The sequence below is a fragment of the Canis lupus genome, chromosome 11 (assembly GCF_011100685.1).
Source record: "Canis lupus familiaris isolate Mischka breed German Shepherd chromosome 11, alternate assembly UU_Cfam_GSD_1.0, whole genome shotgun sequence".
NCBI classification, from domain to species: domain Eukaryota; kingdom Metazoa; phylum Chordata; class Mammalia; order Carnivora; family Canidae; genus Canis; species Canis lupus.
In genome coordinates, this window is record NC_049232.1 from 5,529,488 (window position 1) to 5,550,685 (window position 21,198).

Below are 21,198 nucleotides of genomic sequence, written 5' to 3' on the forward strand. Positions count from 1 at the left end.
TCTTGTGAAAAAATATAACAAGCTGAATTTAAAAATCAAGTTACTATGTTCTTGGGACTAGTCTGTGCTAAGTTACATGCCAAAGACCAATAAAATCACCTGAAATTTTTGCTAGGTAACATCAGTGTTAAACTTCTGGTGCACAATATCACATGCCAAGTACTACTGAATATTCAACTCAAGCATTTTCCTGAGGTTATATGCCTCTTAAAAATGTTTCCATAGTGCGATGGAAGATTTGGTATCAGTACCTCATAATGTCTTGATTTTCTATCCTCCAAGTGAGAGGGACAATTAAAAATAGAACACAAAATACAAAAATAAATACTTATTAGGCATCTTAGATGAAATTAAGGATATTTAGCATTGAAATTTAATTAATTTACCTTTAACTAAAGAAAAAAAGTAAATAAACAGTGTACTATACAATTCTCAGTGCCTGACTCAGAACACGTTCATTTGAAGAAAAAGTAAAATTTCTGACACTGAATTCATTATGGAAAATTCTCATGATTTCTTAAAAGACATGTTTGTTAAATGGACATTCCTTAAAAATCAAGCTAATGGGGGCGCTTGGGTGGCTCAGTGGGTTAAGCTTCTGCCTTTGGCTCAGGTCATAATCTCAGGATCTTGGGATCAAGCCCCCCCCCCTCCAACATGGGGCTCCCTGCTCAGCAGGGAGTCTGCCTCTCCCTCTGCTTGTACTCCCTCTCTTTCTCTCTCAATAATTAATTAATTAATTAATTCTTTAAAAAATCAAGCTAATGGTCCATGAAGTGTTAATTCAGTTCAAGTATTTATACAGAAAGTTAAAATAGTAAGCTCTAAACATATTAATTTTCAACTACTGTAACTTAACCTTGAAACAGGGCTAAGAAAATCTGGAAGGATAAAAAGTAGCCATATTCCTTGGAAACAATGCAAATGCTCCTGCACAAAAATATGGTTATGAGGATGGATGAAATAGGTCATGGGGATTAACCAGTCACTTGTGATGTATGAAAGTGCTGACTCACTATATGGTACACCCAAAACTAATATTACACTTTATGTTTGTACTGGAATTATAATAAAAACAATAAAACAACAAATAAACAACATGGTAGTCTTTCTCAAGAAGACCTAAAAGTGCCAATCTTAAAAAGAAATAAAGGGGGCAGCCCGGGTGGTTCAGTGGTTTAGCGCGGCCCTCAGCCCAGGGCCTGATCCTGGGGACCGGGGATCAAGTCCAACGTCGGGCTCCCTGCATGGAGCCTGCTTCTCCCTTTGCCCTTCTCTCTCTCTGTGTCTCTCATGAATAAATAAATTTTAAAAATAAATAAATAAATAAAGGAATGAATGAATGAATGAATGAATGAATGTGCCAATCTTAGTTGCTGTTAATTCTAAAGAGACCTGTAATCTTTTGATAGTAGGCACATAAAAGACAGGAATTCGTGCTCAACTGTGAAAGTTTAGGTGCCTAACAAAGGAGTCAAGGGTTTAAAAAATCCAAAAATTTACTATTATTTTGAGTAATAACTAGTAGGAGCCCTAAGAGTGCCCAGGCTACACACAAGATGTTTTGGATTTGACTAAACAGTAAGTGACTGTTTGCAAGAAATTGCTACCAATCAACTAACTACTTAAATCCTACAAGACCTTCAACACAGAATTTATAAATATCTCAATTTGAATAGGATTACTCAGGTTCTCCAGGATCAGAATTTAGTCCATTTTTAAACCACTCCCAATTTATATTTTTTAATGAAATAAAAATGTTCTTACAAAGTCTGTAAAATATTTTACAAATACAAAATGTCTATTATAATTTAAACGTTTTCTAGAAATATCAATTCAACAGATTCTGTTATTTTATAAAGTCCTCACACAGGTCAAGTTTTAGTGTGTTTTAGTCAAATACAGTTGTGCTTATCAAACACAGTCTGACCCACAGAAACCTTCCTGTCTATGTAGCAAAGGGTATCAGTAAAACCCCCAATTGTCTTAAGTCAATTCTAAGTGGTCTACAGTTGAATATTTCAAAAATAAGCTTGTAAAATAAAATCCAAGTTGCTATAAATAATATCATCAAAAGAGTGGAAAAAAAACAAGGCAAACTGGTACAACCACTGTGGAAAAGAGTATGAAGTTTCCTCAGAAAGTTAGAAATAGAAATACCACACAACCCAGTAATTCCACTTCCCCAAAAAAATCCAAAAACAATAATTCAAAAAGATACATGCACTCCTCTGTTTATGGTAGTAATATGTAATAGTAGTAATACGTCCAGATATGGAAATAACCTAAGTGTCCATCGACAGACTAACGGATAAAGGAGATATGCAGTGTGTGTTTGTGTGTGTGTGTGTGCGCACACATAATGAAGTAATACTCAACTATAAAAAAGAACTGAAATCTTGTCATTTGTGACAAATAGATGGGCCAAAAGGTATTACGCTAAGTGAAATAAGTCACACAAGCAAAAAACAAATATATGATTTCACCTAAATGTGCAATCTGAAAAAATGAACAACCAAACCAAAACAGAAACGCATATATAGAGAACTGATGGTTTCCAGAGGGAGGCTGTGAGAGGGGATGGGTGAAATAGGCGATGGGCTGTAATAGGTACAAACTTCTAGTTATAAAATAAGTCATGAGGATGAAAACTACAGCATAGGGAATACAGCCAATAATACTGTAATAACATGGTATGGTGACAGATGGTAACTACACTCATTATGGTGAACACCGCATATGTTTAACTCAAATTACTATGCTGTATACCTGAAACTAATACAATATTGTATGCCAACTATACTTCAATAAAAAGGAAAGAAAAGAAATGGAAGACATTTTATAATTACTTCAGTTTTTACAAAAAAAAATTAAGTTTGTGATCAGCACTCATTTTACTTGCTCCTCTTATTTTTACTGGTATACCTGACTCCCTTTTTGTTACTCTTAACTTCCCCCATTTTCTTAAAAAAAAAAATTAAATTTACTTAAAAAAAAAAGTGAAAAAACAATGTACAGAATGGGAGAAAATATCTGCAAATCATGTATCTGATAAAGGATTTGTATTCAGAATATATAAATTACTCTTACAACTCAGTAATAAAATAAATAACCCAATTTTAAAACATGCAAACAATACAAAGACATCTCTCCAAAGCCGATCAACAAATAGCCAATAAACACATGAACAGATGCTGAACATCACAGCCCTGAAGAAAAAAAAATCCAAACCACAATGAGATACCACTTCATATCCAGTAAGATGGCAGTCTCAGGGAGGAAGAGTAATACCAAATGTTGGTGAGGGTGTGAAAAAACTGGAACTCTCCTGCACTGCTGACAGGAATGTAAAATGGTGCAGCCACTTTGGGAAACAGCTGAGCTATTCCTTAAAAGGTTAAACAGAGGGATCCCTGGGTGGCGCAGCGGTTTAGCACCTGCCTTTGGCCCAGGGCGCAATCCTGGAGACCCGGGATCGAGTCCCACGTCGGGCTCCCAGTGCATGGAGCCTGCTTCTCCCTCTGCCTGTGTCTCTGCCTCTCTCTCTCTCTCTGTGCCTATCATAAATAAATAAAAATTAAAAAAAAAAATAAAGTCCTGGTTGACCTGTGTTTAAAAAAAAAAAAAAAGGTTAAACAGAGAGTTGCCATGTGACCTAGCAATTCCACTCCTCCATATATACCCGACAGAAATGAAAACGTACATCCACACAAGAGCTTGTAAGTGAACATTCATACCATTCTTATTCCTAACAACCAAAAAGTAGAACCAGTCCAAATGGCCATTAACTGATAAATGGATAAATGTGGTCTATCTACACAAGGGATTATGCAATGAAAAGAATAAATCAATAAAGTACTGACGCGTGCTACAAATGGATGAGCCTTGAAAATATCACACGGAGGCAAAGAATCACAACACAAAAGAGCACATATTATGATTCCATTTATATGATGAAATGTCCAGAACAGACAAACACTTAAGGACATAAGGATTAGTGGTTGCCTAAACTTCCTGCATGCAGGCTGGGAGAGGAGGGGAAATGGGAGTGAGTAGTACTGGATATGGGTTTTGGGGTGGTGGTGTGGTAACGAAGAAAAGGTGGCGGTGGTGATGGCAGCACTGCTCTGCATACACTGATCTGAACACTTAAATGGGTGAATGGTATGTGACTTGTGTCTCAAAGCTGTTTTAAAATCAAAGTACTTGTGTTTTTGATAAAAGTATAAGTTTTGACTTTGAGAAGCAGCAATTAAAGGTCCCTTACACATTTGTTGGAAATGCACAGAGAATACACAGAAACAATTCTCACCTCTATTCTTTAGCCTCCATTCTTCAACTCTGTAGCTGGTACTCATATGAGGCCCACGTGCAAAGATGGGGAAGGGCCTGCAATTCAACTGTGGAACAATGCTGACTCCAAGTACTTTATTCCTGGGATAACTAAATGGTATGAGTTAAGGGAAGAGGTGAGAAGGGGTAGAGACTTCAGGATTCTATGGAGCACTAGAAGGTTCCTCTCCTCAGGATGCTTCCCTTCCCCCATGTATATTCTAATACCAGAGATACTCAAGGACAGGAATTTAAAAAAAAAAAAAAAAGAATCAAAACAGAATCAAATACAAACTGTGCCAAGGTTACCATGTACCCTCCCTTCATGAATTCTTTGTATAAGGCACTGAGTTCAGAGCATAAGGATATTTAACCATAGAGATCCCTAAAGATCACAACAAAGTTAAACACTAAAAACATCTGCATCCAGAGTTAGGACGAATTCTTTTAACTCAAGGAGAATCAGGAAAAGCCTGGGAGATGGGTCCTGACATCTAGTAGAATTTTAAGGCTAAGAGGGCCTGAGCTAAGGGATCAGGATGAAAAGCAACCAATATCAGTGTAATCTGATGAAAATTATACAACATCAGCTGCTAGAAGCATCACCATTACAATTCAGACTTCCTGAAAATTCCTTTTCCTGGTCACTCTTCCCAAAGCACTGGGGACAAGAAGAGGAGATGTTTTTGGCAGATGTGTCCCCATGTGACTTCTTTACCTGGGCCTTTGCCCACTTCTATCTTCCGTTACATACATTCCTAATGTCTCTCAACGGCGCTCGTCTCCAGAATGCCAAGGGCTCCCTGAATTTTGTTTTTAAAGAAACAATTTGCATCCAGGGAAGTCTGATAAAAATGAACTCAGCAAGGGAACCACTGGTACCCAAAGGTCAATAAGCAAAACAACCTCTGCTGTTAGTTAGTTCGTGCAGCCGCCCACAGCCCAGAAAGGGCAGTAGAGTTCAGGATGTACTCTTCTTCCCAACTTCAGTTCAGCTGTGAGGACTTGCAGTTCAAAATCCAATTTCTGAGCCTAGAGGAACACAGTGGCTCTTTCCCCACTGCACTCAACCTACACACTTTCTATAGCTTCACTTCTCCAACTGGGTACCAAGTCTCTATGGGGACACAGAGAAGTGTGCCAGGGGACCCAAGAGGAAAAGGATGAACGTGCGACAACTTGCAGGCGCAACCCAATGAAGTGGAAACAAAATGCTCATGAATTCAACCAGTAAGTCATCTGAACATTACTGTTAAATCAAAACCAATACAGATATGCCACAGAAGTTTTAAGTCCCTCTCTCCAACTCTTCTCTGATAGTAGGTGTTGAGGTTACCAACAGCTGAGAAGAATTTTGAAAAATCAAAAAAGGATGGACAACTTCTGCTTCCAACTGGCAGAGCTTACCACCCCGCATACCAACTGCATAAGGGTCACTTTCTTTATCCCTGATCCTAACATCAATCTTTCTGAATTTATGGGGGAGCTTTTCTTATCTGAGATTCCTCTGCACTTGCAATGGGTAAAAAAATATATATAATAATATAACTTATTTTTCACACTTCCTTCATTAAAATACATCTACACCACAAATTGCCTATACGAGGCTATGGCAGAGAACTAATATAACATGCTTAGGGTTTCCTTTAAACTATTGCAGAGAAAAAAACACAATAAAAAAAATAAACTACTGCAGAAAACAAAAGGAGAGGAGAGAGAAATACATTTTTTAAAACTTTGGCATATGTGGATGATGGCTGAAGAAAGGTGGTTAAGTATAAAGTGGCTCAAATCATATTCTTCTCTCCCCTTATGCAGGAATAAGAACATTTCTCTAGCAATAAGTCAAATAAAACTGCTTGAACAGGCTCTCTCTCAAACCCTTTTACAGCCAGCTATACTTATGAGCCTACATTAATTTCTTCCATTTCTGAACTCCTAGAGTTCTACCTATACTGCTCATTTTTCACAATTATGGCCTCAATGTCTTACACTGTCTTCACATATGTATTTATTTCCATAGTGAAAGAACAACACAACAGTCAACAGTCCTGGCCATCAAAGAGCTTATAATCCTCTCTTAAATCCAACCTATTTTATTCATTTACCAACTACCCACTATGGGCCAGACACTCTTTCTAACATATGGACACAAACACCAGGTCTCTAGCTTTAAAGAGCTCACAATATAATAGAACTAGAATGCACATAGGTGGGTTTCTCTAGAAAGAAAGAGAGGGAAAAAATCTCAGTTATTTCTCAACTGGAAACTTTCACTAACTTACCACTGCATAAAAAATAAAAATCAAACGCCTTTACCTAGAAGTCAGTCCTTTATAATCTAGTCCTGAGTGCCCTCTGATCCAAATATGCCTACTCTTCTACTTCCTGGACTCTCCAAGCATATTTCTCAATGTGCTTTTCCTTATGTCATTTCCTAAGCATTAAAAACTTTATCCAATGCAATCTACAGATCTGAACCCTGAGAACCCCTTCAATGTCTCCGAGTTCAACATCTCCATGACATGTCTTCTAAAATCCATCAGCACAGGCTCACACTATTCCTTTAGCAGTTAACAAATATGCCATCCTGTATCTTCTTAGAGGCCTCCACAATGTCCCACACAGGGTCTTGCCTACAGAAAATGCACAGTGATTATCTTCTTACCAACTTACCTAATTACCTTGGGTATTTACAAGATTAACCTATGTAGGAGGAGAGCCTGTATTCTAGGGTCAGTCTCTCCAAACCCAACTCAGAGAAGCTATACTACTGGTCCGTAGCACTCAAATCACTCTCAGCTGTTCAATTCTCAGCAGAATCTGGGGTATAAAAGCAGAACTGAAGGGCTAAAGTAACTTTGCCATAGATTCTATTCTGAATCCAACAACATAAAACAAAACAAGCCCAAGATGACCATAACCAGGAAGTGCTGAAATCAATGTAGTAGCTCTGAGATGGGCTTGTCTAATCACTTCTGATTTGGGGTCTGTGGTTTTTACACAGCAACCCATTCTCCTGTTTCAAAAATCACCTGCTGTGTTAAATGGGAAAAGTATTCCTAAACATCTCAAAGTTTTTCTCCTCTTTGTGAATGCCACCGGAAAACAAAGAACCCACAGGCTCCCGGGGAACGATCTGAGTGGGGATAAAGTATTCACAAATATCAAATCAAGAAAATACTACTATTGCACTTACCATACTGTGGCTCAAGTATCTGCATATGAGCCTGTCTCTCCAATCAAACCATGAGCTCAAGAGCACGGAGTCAAGGACAGGCTATCTTGTCTTAATTAGCTCTGTATATTCTAAGGTCTAACAGCCTAGTACACTGAGGGACTCAGTAAGTGCTCTCTCAATTAGGGGATGAATTCCACCTTAGGTTAAAACCTGTTCAAAATGCCAACAGTCTGTTAAAAAGTAATGAAAACAAAAGTTAAGGAATATATTCAAATGCCAACTGCCTGTTAAAAAGTAATGGAATGTAGAAGTCATGTGCATTTGGTATTTAAGAAGACCAAACATAATCTACCGGGGTTTTCTTTCTTCACAACCATTTCCAACAGCTGACACATACCATTTCCTAAGAAGTTATTCCATTTTATCCCTAATCTCATCACTCTTGTCTACTTCTTGGATAGGGGAAAAAATGTTGGGGCAGGGGGAAGGGGTGGCATCTTTCCTTGATGCTGTATCAGATAGATCCTTCTCCAATGTTCCTGCCTCAGTTTCAAATGCTTTTTAATGACACATTAACCCATAAAAAAAAAAAAAAAAAAAAAATCTAGAGTCAGAAAAGAGTGATTATCAAAGAATGGAAGCTTCAGGATCAGAGTGGGGGAGGGGTACATATACACTTTAAGCTGCCCCCAATTTTCATTAAGAATCACTGTAAAAATTAAAAGGCACTATAACAAATGTACTGCACACAAATATATAAATACACACACACATATGACATACATCTGTATGTATATAAAACTGAGAATACGTGAAAACAATTTCTGGCATAAAACTGTTTTCTTGGGATCCTTGGGTGGCGCAGCGGTTTAGCGCCTGCCTTTGGCCTAGGGCGTGATCCTGGAGACCCGGGATCGAATCCCACGTCAGGCTCCCGGTGCATGGAGCCTGCTTCTCCCTCTGCCTGTGTCTCTGCCTCTCTCTCTCTCTCTCTCTGTGACTATAATAAATAAATAAATAAATAAATAAATAAATAAATAAATAAATAAATAAATAAATAAATATTAAAAAAAATGTTTTCTTGTGTGTAATTTTTTTGAAAGGCACAAGTACTAGATACTGATAAAGGGGCGGGGGTGGGACAGAACTACTCTAGAATTAGATCATTTGACCAAACCAACTCCAGAATTAGATCACTGGACCGTATTCTCACATACAAGGCTGTATGATGATAGTGATAAAAGAAACATTCTTCTGAAACAGCAAAGGTTATCAAGTTATATACCATTCAGTTCATCAGGGGGAAATGCTCACAAAAATATGAGCTACTTATAGTGAAGCTCTCTCGTACGTTATATCTCCAGAAGCATGGAAAGCAATTTTGAAAACCATAAGGGAAGCAGTATCAGTACTTATCTCTCCAATGACCTGAGTTTAAAACAACTTCACTTAGATATGTTAAGTTCAACAATCTGTGCATTTGGCTAATAAAAAGCCCAAAACAAAGAAACAAAAAAATCCAACAAACCTAAAAAGGTAGACGTAGATTTAACGCTTTTTCTGCTAGTTAATGGATTGCAAAGCATTCCCAATGGTAACATGGTCATGTAAGCAGTAATTGCTCCCTTTAAACAGGCATTCTTTAAAGGAATGAATGTTTTAAACAAACAAAAATGCCACGCTGTCCTCTGAGCCAACAACCCACCTCAAAGATAATCAGGAACAAACAAAAAATTTTCTAAGAATGTCCACAGAAACATTCCTTTATCCTACTGAAAAGCCAGAAGCAATAGAAAACTCTATTAGGAGAGTACACAGCTACTGAAGTTAAAGGACTATAATTAATGTAATTAAAGATATTACTGATTAAAAAAAGGTTATAGAAGAGCATATACAATAAAATTACAAATATACATAATAAATTCAGAAGTATTTTGGAAGGATTATCTCTAAGTGGCATTTTGTGAGATTTTTATATTTTCTCTAAAAAATAAATTTACAGAAAAATCAGTGAGCCCACACGATTCTAACTTAAACCTTTAAAAAAAATACTAAAATCAGTCAATTATGTCCAACAACTATGTTGTGTCTCATAACCCGTTAGCCTTTCTGAAAGGCAATCAGACACCATCACAATGATAAATACACACTTTGATTCAGCAATTCCATTTATAGGTTACCTAGCATATAGCTGTTGTCACACAAGTGTGACACACTTCTGTTCGAGAATATTTACAGAAGCATTGCTTATATTGGATGTGACCTAACTGTCCATCAACAGGGCCTAGATAAATTATGTACATTCGTACAATGAAATACTGTGTAACCGCTAAACAGAGTGAGGCAAGTTCTGTGTGTTGCAGTTGAATGACAGCCAAGATAATTTAAGGTTAAAAAAAAAAAAAAAAAAGAAAAGAAAAAAGAAAAACCCAAACAGTATATATCAACCAACAGAAGGGAAAGAGGGAGGAAGAGACATAAACAAGTGTACCTGTCTTTGCACAGACCATCTCCAGAACACACAAAAGCCCATAAACAGCAATCAAACAGTGGCTCCCAGTGGGTGGGAGGTCTGGAAATCAGAGGTGGTTAAGATTTCTCATTGTAAACACTGTCCACCAATTTGTATTGTTTGAATTTTTTTACTGTGTAGGTAGGCTACTTTTCAGTTTTAATAGTTTGGTTTTTGTTTTTTTTTTTTTTTTTTAATGGGGCAGTGAATTACTCTGTTGTATAAATAAATATGCTGAAGAGAAGAGAAAAAAAAAAAGGTTTCCAAGTATCAAAATACACGATCAAAAGAGTTGTTTTTAAGAGTTTCCAAAAAAGAAATTCTCAACTACCATTTGCTGCGTTAGGTTTATTACAATCCCTGAAAATTACACACGAGAGTCAACCTGAGCTCCTCTTTTGGACAAAAATGTTTATGTTGCTAGCCACCAAATCCCCATCTGTTTAGCCTAGTCCTTGTTTGGCTCTCAGGGCTGTAGCAGCTTTTAAAATCTCTTTTCTCTCTTGCTATGTTTAATAGGTGTTCTAGGTGAAAGGATTTTTCTACTGGCCACACGATCAATTAAGAACAAGAGGACAGATTTTCTCCTTTCCCACTGATATTAATCCTTCCAGGTCAGTGTGGCCTGGCCTTCCCTGACTGAACAACAAATGAAATGCCTAACTAAGACACATAACACAATGACTCACTAAATATAGTAGTTTCTATTCTACCAACGCTCTTAGAAAAAAAAAAAAAAAAAATCAAAGCTAAGACAAATACATTACATTGAAGTATATTCTCAAATGGATTAAATGCAAGCCTAAGGGCTCAGATTGACTGCTGCTAACATCCCCTGTAACTCTGGGGAACCCAGGAATTGGAAGGTACTCGAAACAAGTGACAGAAAAATGCTCCTTAATGTCGTGACTGAGGTCTTTTCATCACACTTGTTCACTGTGTTATGGGGTATCAGAGAAACGACCAGCAAGGTTAGGATGGAAGGGACACATAATCAAAACAGGTCTGTCGGTGTTGGCTGACTCAGCGCCCACTGTTTATATAGTTAGGGACCAGACTTCCTGAAAAATAATGGTAAACACTTCAAAAACCGCAACGAAGAAGGTGAACTCACCTTTAACACTTTTTCTATTAACATCTGCACCCTTTTCAAGTAAATACTGAGCAATCTCTTTGTGTCCTTTGTAGCACGAAATCATCAGGCACGTATGCCCGTGGCGGTTGGACACTTCCAAATCAGCTTTGTGTTCCACGAGGTACTTCACTATTTCCAAATGGCCATCGAAACAGGCAGCTCGCAGAGGAGTGGAGTTGGTCAGAGTTGTGTTGTTGACAGACGCTCCATGATTTAACAAAGACTGCACCACCTTCAGATGTCCTGCTGCAGAGGCGGCCCACAGCGGGGGAGCCCCCTCAATGGTTTCGCCATCAAAGTTGACAGAGCCCCCCACTTCTATGGAGGCGCTGCAGTGCTCTAGGAGGAATTCCACCATGTCAAGGTGCCCGTACCTGGCGGCCATCAGGAGCGGCGTGGCTCCATTTGTTTTTTCAGAGATCAAGGAGGAAACCTCCTCTTTGGATTTGCTTGCCAACAACTTGGTGAGAAGCCGGAGTTTGCCATCCCGAGCTGCGTTAAATACTGCTGTCTTTAGATCCATTTATGTCCGGTGGAGAGGCTGCGCTTTCTTTATCCTTCAAAGCAAAGCTCCAGCTTCACTCTATCGACACAGGCAAGAGTCACAGGAACCAAAGTTCAGTGTTAATCGCTGCACCCCGAACGGATATAAAACCACGAAAAGTATGCTGTCTTACCGCCTCCCAACATCTGACAACCAGAGCACCAAACTAGAAAAGAGAGAGAAGGGGGGAAAAAAAAAAAGTGGCAGTTTTGAAATTTCCATAGGTAAGGGCAAAAACACTACTTAGGTCTCCTTAATTTCTCCTCCTCCGCGGCGGGAGTCGGCAGGGGGAGGAGGGGAGAGGCATACTCCAGGGACTACTCAAGCCCCCCAGACACCAGACACGGCGGGAGGAACACAAAGGGTGCACACGGGCCCTAAGGGTCCGGGGGGAGGCAGTCTCTCCCCTGCACACGGTCAGCGTAAACCCTCCCGGCAACCGGCTTTCTCGCCTCCTAAGCAGCCAAGCTTTGTTCTAGTTTCGGCTTCGCACACGCCCAGAGTGAGTACAACCGAAAAGAGGCAGGAGACGCGGGTTCAGAAACGTTCCTCTGGCTCCCAGCTGCAGGGGAGAGCGGGCCAAGCGCGAGGCTGAAGGCCTCACGGGGGCCAGAGGGGGTTTGGGGACGGAACAGAAAGGTCGGACACCACAGACCCGGCCGGCGCACGCACAGCGGCCGCCCCAAGGCTGCTCTGCGCTTCGCAAGTCCTCGAGCCTCTCAGGAAATCCGGCCGCCGTCCGGCTTAGCCAACTTGGCCCGCCCCACTTGGATGCCCCGGCCGCCCCCAGACCGCGGCCGCCCCTCCGTAAGCTTCCCCGCCGCCGTCTCCAGGCCCGGGCGGCCGCCTCCCCGAGCCCCCGCCACCCCCGCCCGGCCAGCCGCCGAGCCCGCGGCCTCGGCCCGCCGCCGCCTTCCCCCGCCCGCCCGGGCCTCCCCGCCGAGGGCCCCGCCGCCGCCGCTACCTGCCCGGGGGCCGGGCCTCCCCGCCGCCGCCGGCCGCTCACGCTCGGGCCGCCCCCCTTAAATGGAAACCGTTGTCCGCGCCGCCGCCGGGGCCGGCCTGCTCCGCCTGCAGCCGCACAGCTCGTCCATGCCCCGCGCCCCACAGGAATGAATCCGGCCGCGCCGCTCGCCCCGCCCCGCCCCGCCGCGCCGCGCCGCGCCGCCTCCCGCCCTCCCCGTCTGCGCGGGCTACAGCAGCTGCAGCGGATGCCGCGGCGGATGGTGTAATGGGCGGCGGGCCGGGGGCCGGACGAGCCGGAGCGAGGCTTCACATCACTGACGCGGCAGCCGCGCCATTGGGCCGGGGGAGGGCGGCGGCCGCCGCGAGCAACCGCGTAGGGGCGGGGCGGGGCGGGGGGGGGGGGGGGGCGGGGCGGGGCGGGGCGGGGCCGCGAGCCCGGCGGAAGACGCAGCGGCGTGAGGCACGCCAGGGGGCGGGGCGCCACGAGGGGGCGGGGCCACGCCGCGGCTCGGCTCGGCTCGGCTCGGCTCGGCTCGGCTCGGCTCGGCGGCCCGGGGGGGGGGCGGGGGCGGGCGCCGCTCCGCCGCCTCGGGTTCCCCGCGCACGTGTCGGGAGGCTGGTGTGCGGGACCTCTGGGTCCCACGGCCAGAACTTCAGGAGCGCGGTGGCTGTGGTCACTCCCTCGCACCCACCGACGCTCCGGGAGCACCCTCTTCTCTCCTGTTGGTGGAAATACACCGAGCTCTCATGGTTAGATGTCGGAAAAACAGAACAAGAAAAAACACGGGAAATCTCAGTAAAAGATTAGTGTGGGGCGCGCTGCCAGTCATGACTTATGCCTTTTTTTTTTTTCTTTTAAAGGGCTCTAAAAAACTAAAATGTTATGAAGAGTGCTAAAATTTCAGAGCAGTAAGTCAACAAGGTCAAGCTCTTCAACTCTTTGAACAATAAAACCAGAAAATGAAAGAAAGCCAAAAAGCTAATCTGAATGAAGATCACATCATACCGCAGGGAAGGAAACGTACCAAATCTGTGACGTTAAGGCAAGGGATGTATTAAACGAGATTGAGGAAAAGTGTAGGTATGTTTGGGGAAGAACACCCAAGCGAATCATGAGGAGGAAATAGTGTTTGAAAAACTGATCATCAATCTTGTGAATACTTTATTTTGTACCAATTCCTTGGGTACCACTGGGGGAAAGACTATTAGGTTAGACGTTATCAGACCCCGCCTCACAAATGTAATCATTATTTTTAAAGTCAGACATTTCACACACGCCCCAAAATCACAACTTCATGTTTGCTTCTTGACTTATAGTTTTGTCTAGAAGTTTATGTAGGTTTGTAGTTGATGTAATTTTGCATAATTGAAGTCCTAATTTTCTTTTTTTTTAAGATTTTATTTATTCATGAGAGACCCACAGAGAGAGGAGATACACAGGCAGAGGGAGAAGCAGGCTCCCTGCGGGGAGCCTTATGGGGAACACCATCCTAGGACCCCGGGACCCCACCCTGAGCCAAAGGCAGATGCTCAACCACTGAGCCACCCAGGTGACCTTTGAAGTCCTAATTTTCATACAAGTACATACTTTGTTTTGTTTTTCCCTTACTGTCCTCTAAAGATTTATTGTGTCCTTATAGTCTTAATAATCCTTTTTTATTAAGTAGTCAGTATACAGGTTGCATCACAGAACCCCAGAATTGAAGCTCAGGTTACTAGCATTGAGAAGAAAATACAGAAGAACAGAATTAAAGGATCAGAGTAGTCATTTTTAACAATCCATCAACCGAGAGGTTGAGCTGCTTTATCCTTAGTGTGCAGGTCACAGGTCTATACTCCCAAGACACAGATGCCACTGTACAGAGTCCTGACCAAAGCCTAGCCTGAGCTCTTAACAAATTCAGTAAGACGACGTGAAAATTTTTATCAGTGGCCTGCAAACTGAGATGTGCACCCTCGCATTCCCTCCAAGGGATTTTCAAGGGGTAGGTGCCTACTTAAGATCATTTTAAGGCCACTTGTTTCTGAATCTTCAACTTGCATCTATACTATTTCCTGAAACTGATTTGCTGGTTTAAAGAATGCAGTCAGTGTGTCTCCCTGCTTCATTTCCCAGCCATGCCACCATAGCTATATATTTTCCAAATTGCAAAAAGAGAGGGCATAACTCATTCAATGAGATCTTAGAAGGGTGCATTATTCCAGCGTGTAAAAACTCGAGGAAACTTTTGTCAGTTTTTTATCAACTTAAAATATTGGGCTGTATTGAGAAAGTGTATACTTCTAATGGCTCTGTAACAAATTCTTCTGCAAGTCATATGATTTCCAAATAATTGCTTTCAATAAAGGATGACCTGAAGATCACTATATGAGTCTATAAAGTAGGAGTTCAAAGAATTTTAAAGTTCAAAACCTTACAGCCCCATCTACTTATTAACGGTAAAAACATTCTTACAATTTACTAAAATGAAAAATAGAAAAAACACTGATGCTAAACTATATCTCTTTCTTCTAAGAAGTAGTATTTAACAGCAAACAAATGCAGTAATTGTAAAAAGTTACTTATGTCTAATACTTTAAAAGCTTTGTAATATATTTTATATTATTTTGAATAATTGATTATTTTTAATATATCTCAATCTAGAAGAAAATATTTCAGCACTTATAGTCTTTCAGACACAGGAAATGTAAAATATTAAATTTATTTATTTATTTTTTAAGATTTTATTTATTTATTCATGAGAGACACAGAGTGAGAGAGAGAGAGGCAGAGACACAGTCTCAGGGAGAAGCAGGCCTCACGCAGGGAGCCTGACATGGGAATTGATCCTGGGACTCCAGGATCATGCCCTGAGCCGAAGGCAGGCGCCAAACCGCTGAACCACCCAGGCATCCCCCAAATTTATTTTTTTAAGGATTATTTATTTATTCATGAAAGACACAGAAAGAGAGAGGGAGTGGCAGAGACACAGGCAGAGGGAGAAGCAGGCTCCATGCAGGAAGCCAGACATGGGACTTGATCCTGGGACTCCAGGATCACACCCTGGAATGAAGGCAAACGCTCAACCGCTGAGGCACCCAGGCGTCCATCCCTAAAATATTAAATTTAAATGTATATATCTTTTCATTGCAGAGAAATATAATAGGTGATAGATAAAACACATTCAAACACAGAAATATGTGAAATTAGGATATAATCCTGAGGGGTGAGAATGTGGAATGGAGTTACAGTGTAAAGAGAAAAAATAAGTGGAATATACTGTAGATAAACAAGAGTTTTTTCATATATTTTAAAAATGGTGACTGGTAGGCATAATTGCTATGGTGTTTAGATTTCACTGGATTCATTTAAGAGAGTGACTATTCCATTTTAAAGTGTGAATGTTTACGGCATGAAGGAAATTACATCCTTTGCAAAGACTTAAACTTACGATGAAAATTTTTATTTTTTATTTTTATTTTTTTAAAGATTTATTTATTTATTCATGAGAGACACAGACTGAGAGAGAGGCAGAGACACAGGCAGAGGGAGAAGCAGTCTCCATGCAGGGAGCCCGATGCAGACTTGATCCCAGATACCCGGATCATGACCCAGGGAAGGCAGGCGCCCAACCGCTGAGCCACCCAGGCATCCCTATGATGACAAATTTTAAATGTTAACCTAAAAAATATGCAAGAGGGTAAATAGTACTTCATGTACTAAGCAAAAATGTTTGAGGACCACTAATTTTAGTCATCAATCCCCTATTGGAATTTGTCTCCATTTCTAAAGATTTTGGCAATGTTTGTTCTTCTAATCCTTTTTTTTCTTAGTCTTTTCTTTTCTTAAAGAACCTCAACTAAAATTCCTGCTGTTTTTTTGTTAAATGATCTTACATTATTTTTCTAAATTCCTGCCTCCTTTCTACCCTCTCTGAATGGGAAGGAGAAGGTTTGTGTTTGGCTGGGTTGGTTTGATAGGGATTCGTTCAGTTCCTAAGGCTTTGGATTCAGGTTGAATCAGCAATTATTGTCTTCCTAGAAGCCTCAGAATGCTCTGGGGGGTATAACAAGACAAACCATGGACTCAAGTCTAAGAAGTCTCTAGATGGTCCAAGTGGGAACTAGCAGACTGGAAAATGAGGAGGGGCTGGAGAAATGGTACACAAAATGAGGAAGCCATTGCCAGGAGCCAGGGTGGATACTTGGTCTGCTCTGAGGGGAGCCTGGTGTCACTGTATCCATAGCTCTGATTGATCGGCCTTGCTTGAGACCCAAGGCTTTACCAGTACCTGTGAGAGGACCTCCCTGCGAGGCCCCCAAGACACTGGGAGCCCAGATGCACCACTACCCCATGCCTGAAAGGGTGGTAGGGACCAACTGGAGTATCAGAGAGAGGACACTCTTATGATGAGAACAACACACGTTTTCAAGCATATGCATTTTCTTCTTTTCATGTATTGCCTTTGGATAAATTTCCAGGTGTTGGATTACAGAACTTCTTTCTGGTTTCTCATACATATTGTCATTCCACTTTCCCAGAGAGTTAGGTTAGTCTGCTATACTAGCAGCAGAAGGGTATGCTGAATTCACCAAACCATGCGCCCACTGGATATTACATTTTTAAAATTCTCGCTGGAATGTGTAAAATGATGCATCAAATTTTCCCAAATTTGCCTGGCCACCCTTGTGATTTTTTTTTTTTTTTGTCTACATAAACTCCTGTAATTAGTAGGGTATTCTTTCTACAGTTTTCCTCCTGGGTTTTTTTTAAAAGTTCATTTATTTTTTAGTAACGTCTACACCCAACATGGGCCTCGAACTCATGACCCCAAGATCAAGAGTTACCACTGACTGAGCCAGCCAGGCACCCCTCTTCTAGGGATATTCAAGTATTTACTTCTTGCTGGTCTCTGCTTAAACTAGAAAGCTCAATGAAACAGTCTGCTTGCATGGTTTGGTAATCTTCCTTAACTTGGTCTGATTTGGGTGGAGGAAATGTTTTTGTTTTTAGTAACTAACTGGGCAACAGTTTAATTTAGAAAAGTGGGAAAGGACCCTCCTTTAATGAATACAAAAGTGACACAAATATAGCATGTATACTCCCCATGCCATTTAGAAACGCCTTTTTTGTGTGAGAAACCTATTAACACTGATAATTTGTTTCACCAAGGTCATGTCAACAGTTACCGAATCCGATTGTGTCCTGTATTAAATGTTAAATGAATATATGATCCCTGCTTTCAAAGAATCCATGGTCTGTGGGAGAACTGCAGCTATAAACAGATCAGAGTGAAATATGTATATAAACAACCACAAGGGCCCAAAGAATGGAGCTGCCAAGGCTCCTTTGGTGAGTCTGGGAAGGAGGTGTGGTTCAACTACATCCTAAAGAATGAGTGGGTGTAGGCCTGGCCAAAAGGCAGTGGGAGAAGGGAGGGAGCTGTCAAACAGAGGCAGATGGCTCCTCCCTTCTTCCCCACTTGCTCCTCAGACACAGGGTGGTACCTAGGCAACCTTTTGATTCTGCAAAGCCCCCCTTCCCCTCCCTCAAAGTGCATCATAACTCACCATTTCCTATTTCTGCAACTGAACCAGAATTCACATTCTCTCCTTCAGCTGCCCTCTTGGAGGTTTTAGGAGGAGGGCACCCCCCACCCCCTCCATCCTTGGTGGAAGTAATCTACTTAAAGCAAGAAAACATCTTGGGGATACTTGGCATTTTACAAAGGAAACCTGTGAGCTCCAGAGAATCTTCCAGATTCCCCCTGTGTGTGTTTTGGCCTAGCCTCTCTTTGCTTCCCCGAACAATTCAAAATGAGGGAGCAACTCGGTCACCAACACCTGATCGTTTTCTCTTGGCAGTCTCCCTTGTTGGTATGGTGCCAGCATTTTACTCATCACGTTATCACAAGCTAGAAATCTGGCATCATCGTAAAAGTATCTGGTTCTTTTCTTTGTTATCCTATTTCCTGAAGTTGTCAGGGCCCTGACTCTAGGTCTCTAGGAGCAATAGATGAGAAAGATTCTGAAGCTTCTTGGGAACTGCCTTCCACCCATTGGCAGTCTCCCCTGAGACATTCCAGCCCAGCCCACCCAGTAATGTCCAGCAGTTCCGGCACAGAAGCCTACATTTCTCAAAGACATGAGGATGTGATTGGTCACTCAGAGCAGGAGATCTGTTCTGAGATCTCGAATAGCTTAAAGGAGTCTTCCAGGTGTGGGGAGAAGAAAGAGGCCAGAGTCAGCCCAGATATGAGGACACCGTCACAAGTACAGCCCAGTTGACACATCAAGCGCAGATGGCAATGATCCCAGTGTGTTCATGACCTTTAGACTCAGCCTTGACCTTTGTCCCTGTGCCTGACTGGCTGCCCATGCCTGTGTGGGTGGCCATTAATCAACAAGGAATAGCTGCTATCTCACCAGTAATTCGTTGGCCTCAGCCCCAGTCTGTCTGACGAGTCTAGCAATTATCCAACCTGAACATTTATTCATCTTCTCTTTTTTCTTTTTCCGATTTTGGCATTTTAATTTCTTCTGGATATCTGAATATCTCCTCTTTTGCAAGCTAGACAACAGAATTAAACTCAGGTGTTCTGATCCTCTGGGATCCAGACCGAGTCTGGCTGTCTTCAGCAGAATGACATCATAATACGAGGTGCTAACAACAGGCTTCAAATCTGTAAATAATAACCACTTATTTACATTTTTTCCCCTTAGGAAACAACAAAAAGTTCGGTCCTAAAGGCATGATATACAGAACATCTTGATTTACAAAGAACAGAATGACCCAAATTATATGCTGGCTAATTTAGGGGCGGACCAAATCAACACTGACTGAGGACTGGTGAAGAGAGAAAGTGTTTACCCTTGGGAAACTCACTCTGAGGTTGAACAAAGTCCTGGCTGCTGTTAATAAGAAAGCACGTAAAAGAATAGTATAGATCACCCACACTGACACTTGATTTTGCAGACGTCTTCCACTACAGTGCAAAGTTAGTGATAAGAGTGGGGGGGAAGATACTTAGATTGTTCTGAAAATAAATTACTGGTGATAGGAAATAAGACCTATTGAATTCTTCCATTTGCCACCAGAACAAACTGACCATGAGGATGCTGTAAAAGAAATGGTGCACTCTAGGGGCACGTGGGTAGCAGGCTGACTCTTAATTTCAGCTCAGGTCATGATCTCAGAGGTCTGGAATAGAGCCCCACACTGGGCTTCCTGCTCTGTGGGGAGCCTGCTTCTGCTTCTCCTTCTCCCTCTGCTCCTCCACCACTGCTCCTGCTTTCTCTCTCTCGCTCACTCTGCTCTCTCTCTCTCAAGTAAATAACCACTATTTTTTAAATCTTTTTAAAAATAAAGAAAAATAGAGCATGTCCCATTAATTAATTTGTAATTGTAAGCTCAGTTGACATCTTGAGGATGGACCCATAAACTCTGGCCATTCTTTTGTTTAACATCAGCAAATCACAGAATTCCTTAGCCCTTCACCGTGGTTCCTGCTCAATATCTTCCACCTGGGCGCAGTTCCACCTGTGACTCTCCTCCTCAGGGTTGAAGATGGTGCTTGCCATCAAAACCTCGACTAGCGTTGTGGGAATAACCCTAGCCGCCTTTGGGTGCATAGCAGGCAATGCCCAAGTGGTAAAATCCCGGCAGGAACACCAACATGCCAATGATCAGGATGGGAATGGCCGGGCCTGCCTCCTCTTTGCTGATATAGCCCCCCCAGCAGAAGGGAGCCAAAGATAATGACAAAGGTACCAATCAAAAACAGCAGTGTAGCAGGAGCAGTGGCCTTGTATGGGATCTTAGGAGGGCTCTTCTTTTCTTTTTCAAAAAAAGATCCATATAATAAAAAAAATTTTTTTTTAATTTAAAAAATCTATTTTTTATTTATTCATTTATTTTAATTTAAACTTCAGTTAGTTAACATACCGTGCAATATTGGTTTCTGGAGTAGAATTCAGTGAGCTGCTTACATACAACACCCAGTGCTCATCACAACAGGTGTCTGCCTTAATGCTCATCCCCCATCTAGCCCATCCCCCACCCACCTCCCACCATCAACCCTCAGTTTGTTCTCTATCGTTAAGAGTCTCTTATAGCTTCTTTCCCTCTCTTAGGAGGGTTTTTCTCAAATTGAAGGTCCATGTAGCTATGGTCTGTGCTGGAGAGTCTTGAGTAGTTCACTTTCCTATTGGGGATTCCAGTAGCCAGGTTGGTAGGAGGTAGCATCCTAACACAGTGACACAGCTACAATAGGAGCCCCACACCAGGGCCCTCATGCTGACAGCTCACCCATGGTGGGCAGCAGAAGCGCCGGGGGCCTCACAGTGTGCCTCACCTAACTGCTACCCCACCCCTATCCATCTTATCTCATTTTTATCAATTGTCACACAGTATGATGACCACATCTCTCCAAATCTCCTTATAGCCACATCCAGGCCATTATGGGTGAGCCAAACACAGGACAGATTTCATCCAGGCCTCATAAGATGAAAAATCCGTCTCTACTTGCTGCAGCACAATGGGCCTCTAC

The 21,198-nt window shown here is 42.0% G+C and overlaps 1 protein-coding gene, 1 long non-coding RNA gene and 1 pseudogene across 4 annotated transcripts in view; 1 reads left to right on the forward strand and 2 right to left on the reverse strand.

The window, feature by feature from the left end:
• FEM1C (fem-1 homolog C) overlaps nt 1-12,826 on the reverse strand; it is a 25,227-nt gene extending 12,401 nt beyond the window's left edge. Inside the window, exons 1-3 of one of the 3 annotated variants that reach the window (XM_038551842.1) lie at nt 12,669-12,826; nt 11,838-11,870; nt 11,140-11,743 (exon numbers count right to left, since the gene is read on the reverse strand). In XM_038551842.1, the coding sequence (XP_038407770.1) occupies nt 11,140-11,683 (544 nt within the window). In that variant the 5' untranslated portion in view covers nt 11,684-11,743; nt 11,838-11,870; nt 12,669-12,826. Of the gene's footprint in view, nt 1-11,139; nt 11,871-12,668 lie in introns of all 3 variants that reach the window. The other 2 variants (XM_038551841.1, XM_038551843.1) reach the window with 2 other exon arrangements.
• On the forward strand, nt 12,308-18,003 carry LOC102151249. Its single transcript, XR_005366514.1, has 2 exons — nt 12,308-12,511; nt 17,823-18,003. It is a non-coding gene; the product is annotated as an uncharacterized LOC102151249 (long non-coding RNA).
• Nucleotides 18,004-20,204: 2,201 nt separating this feature from the next.
• On the reverse strand, nt 20,205-20,894 carry LOC100687002 (annotated as a pseudogene).
• Nucleotides 20,895-21,198: the final 304 nt, after the last annotated feature.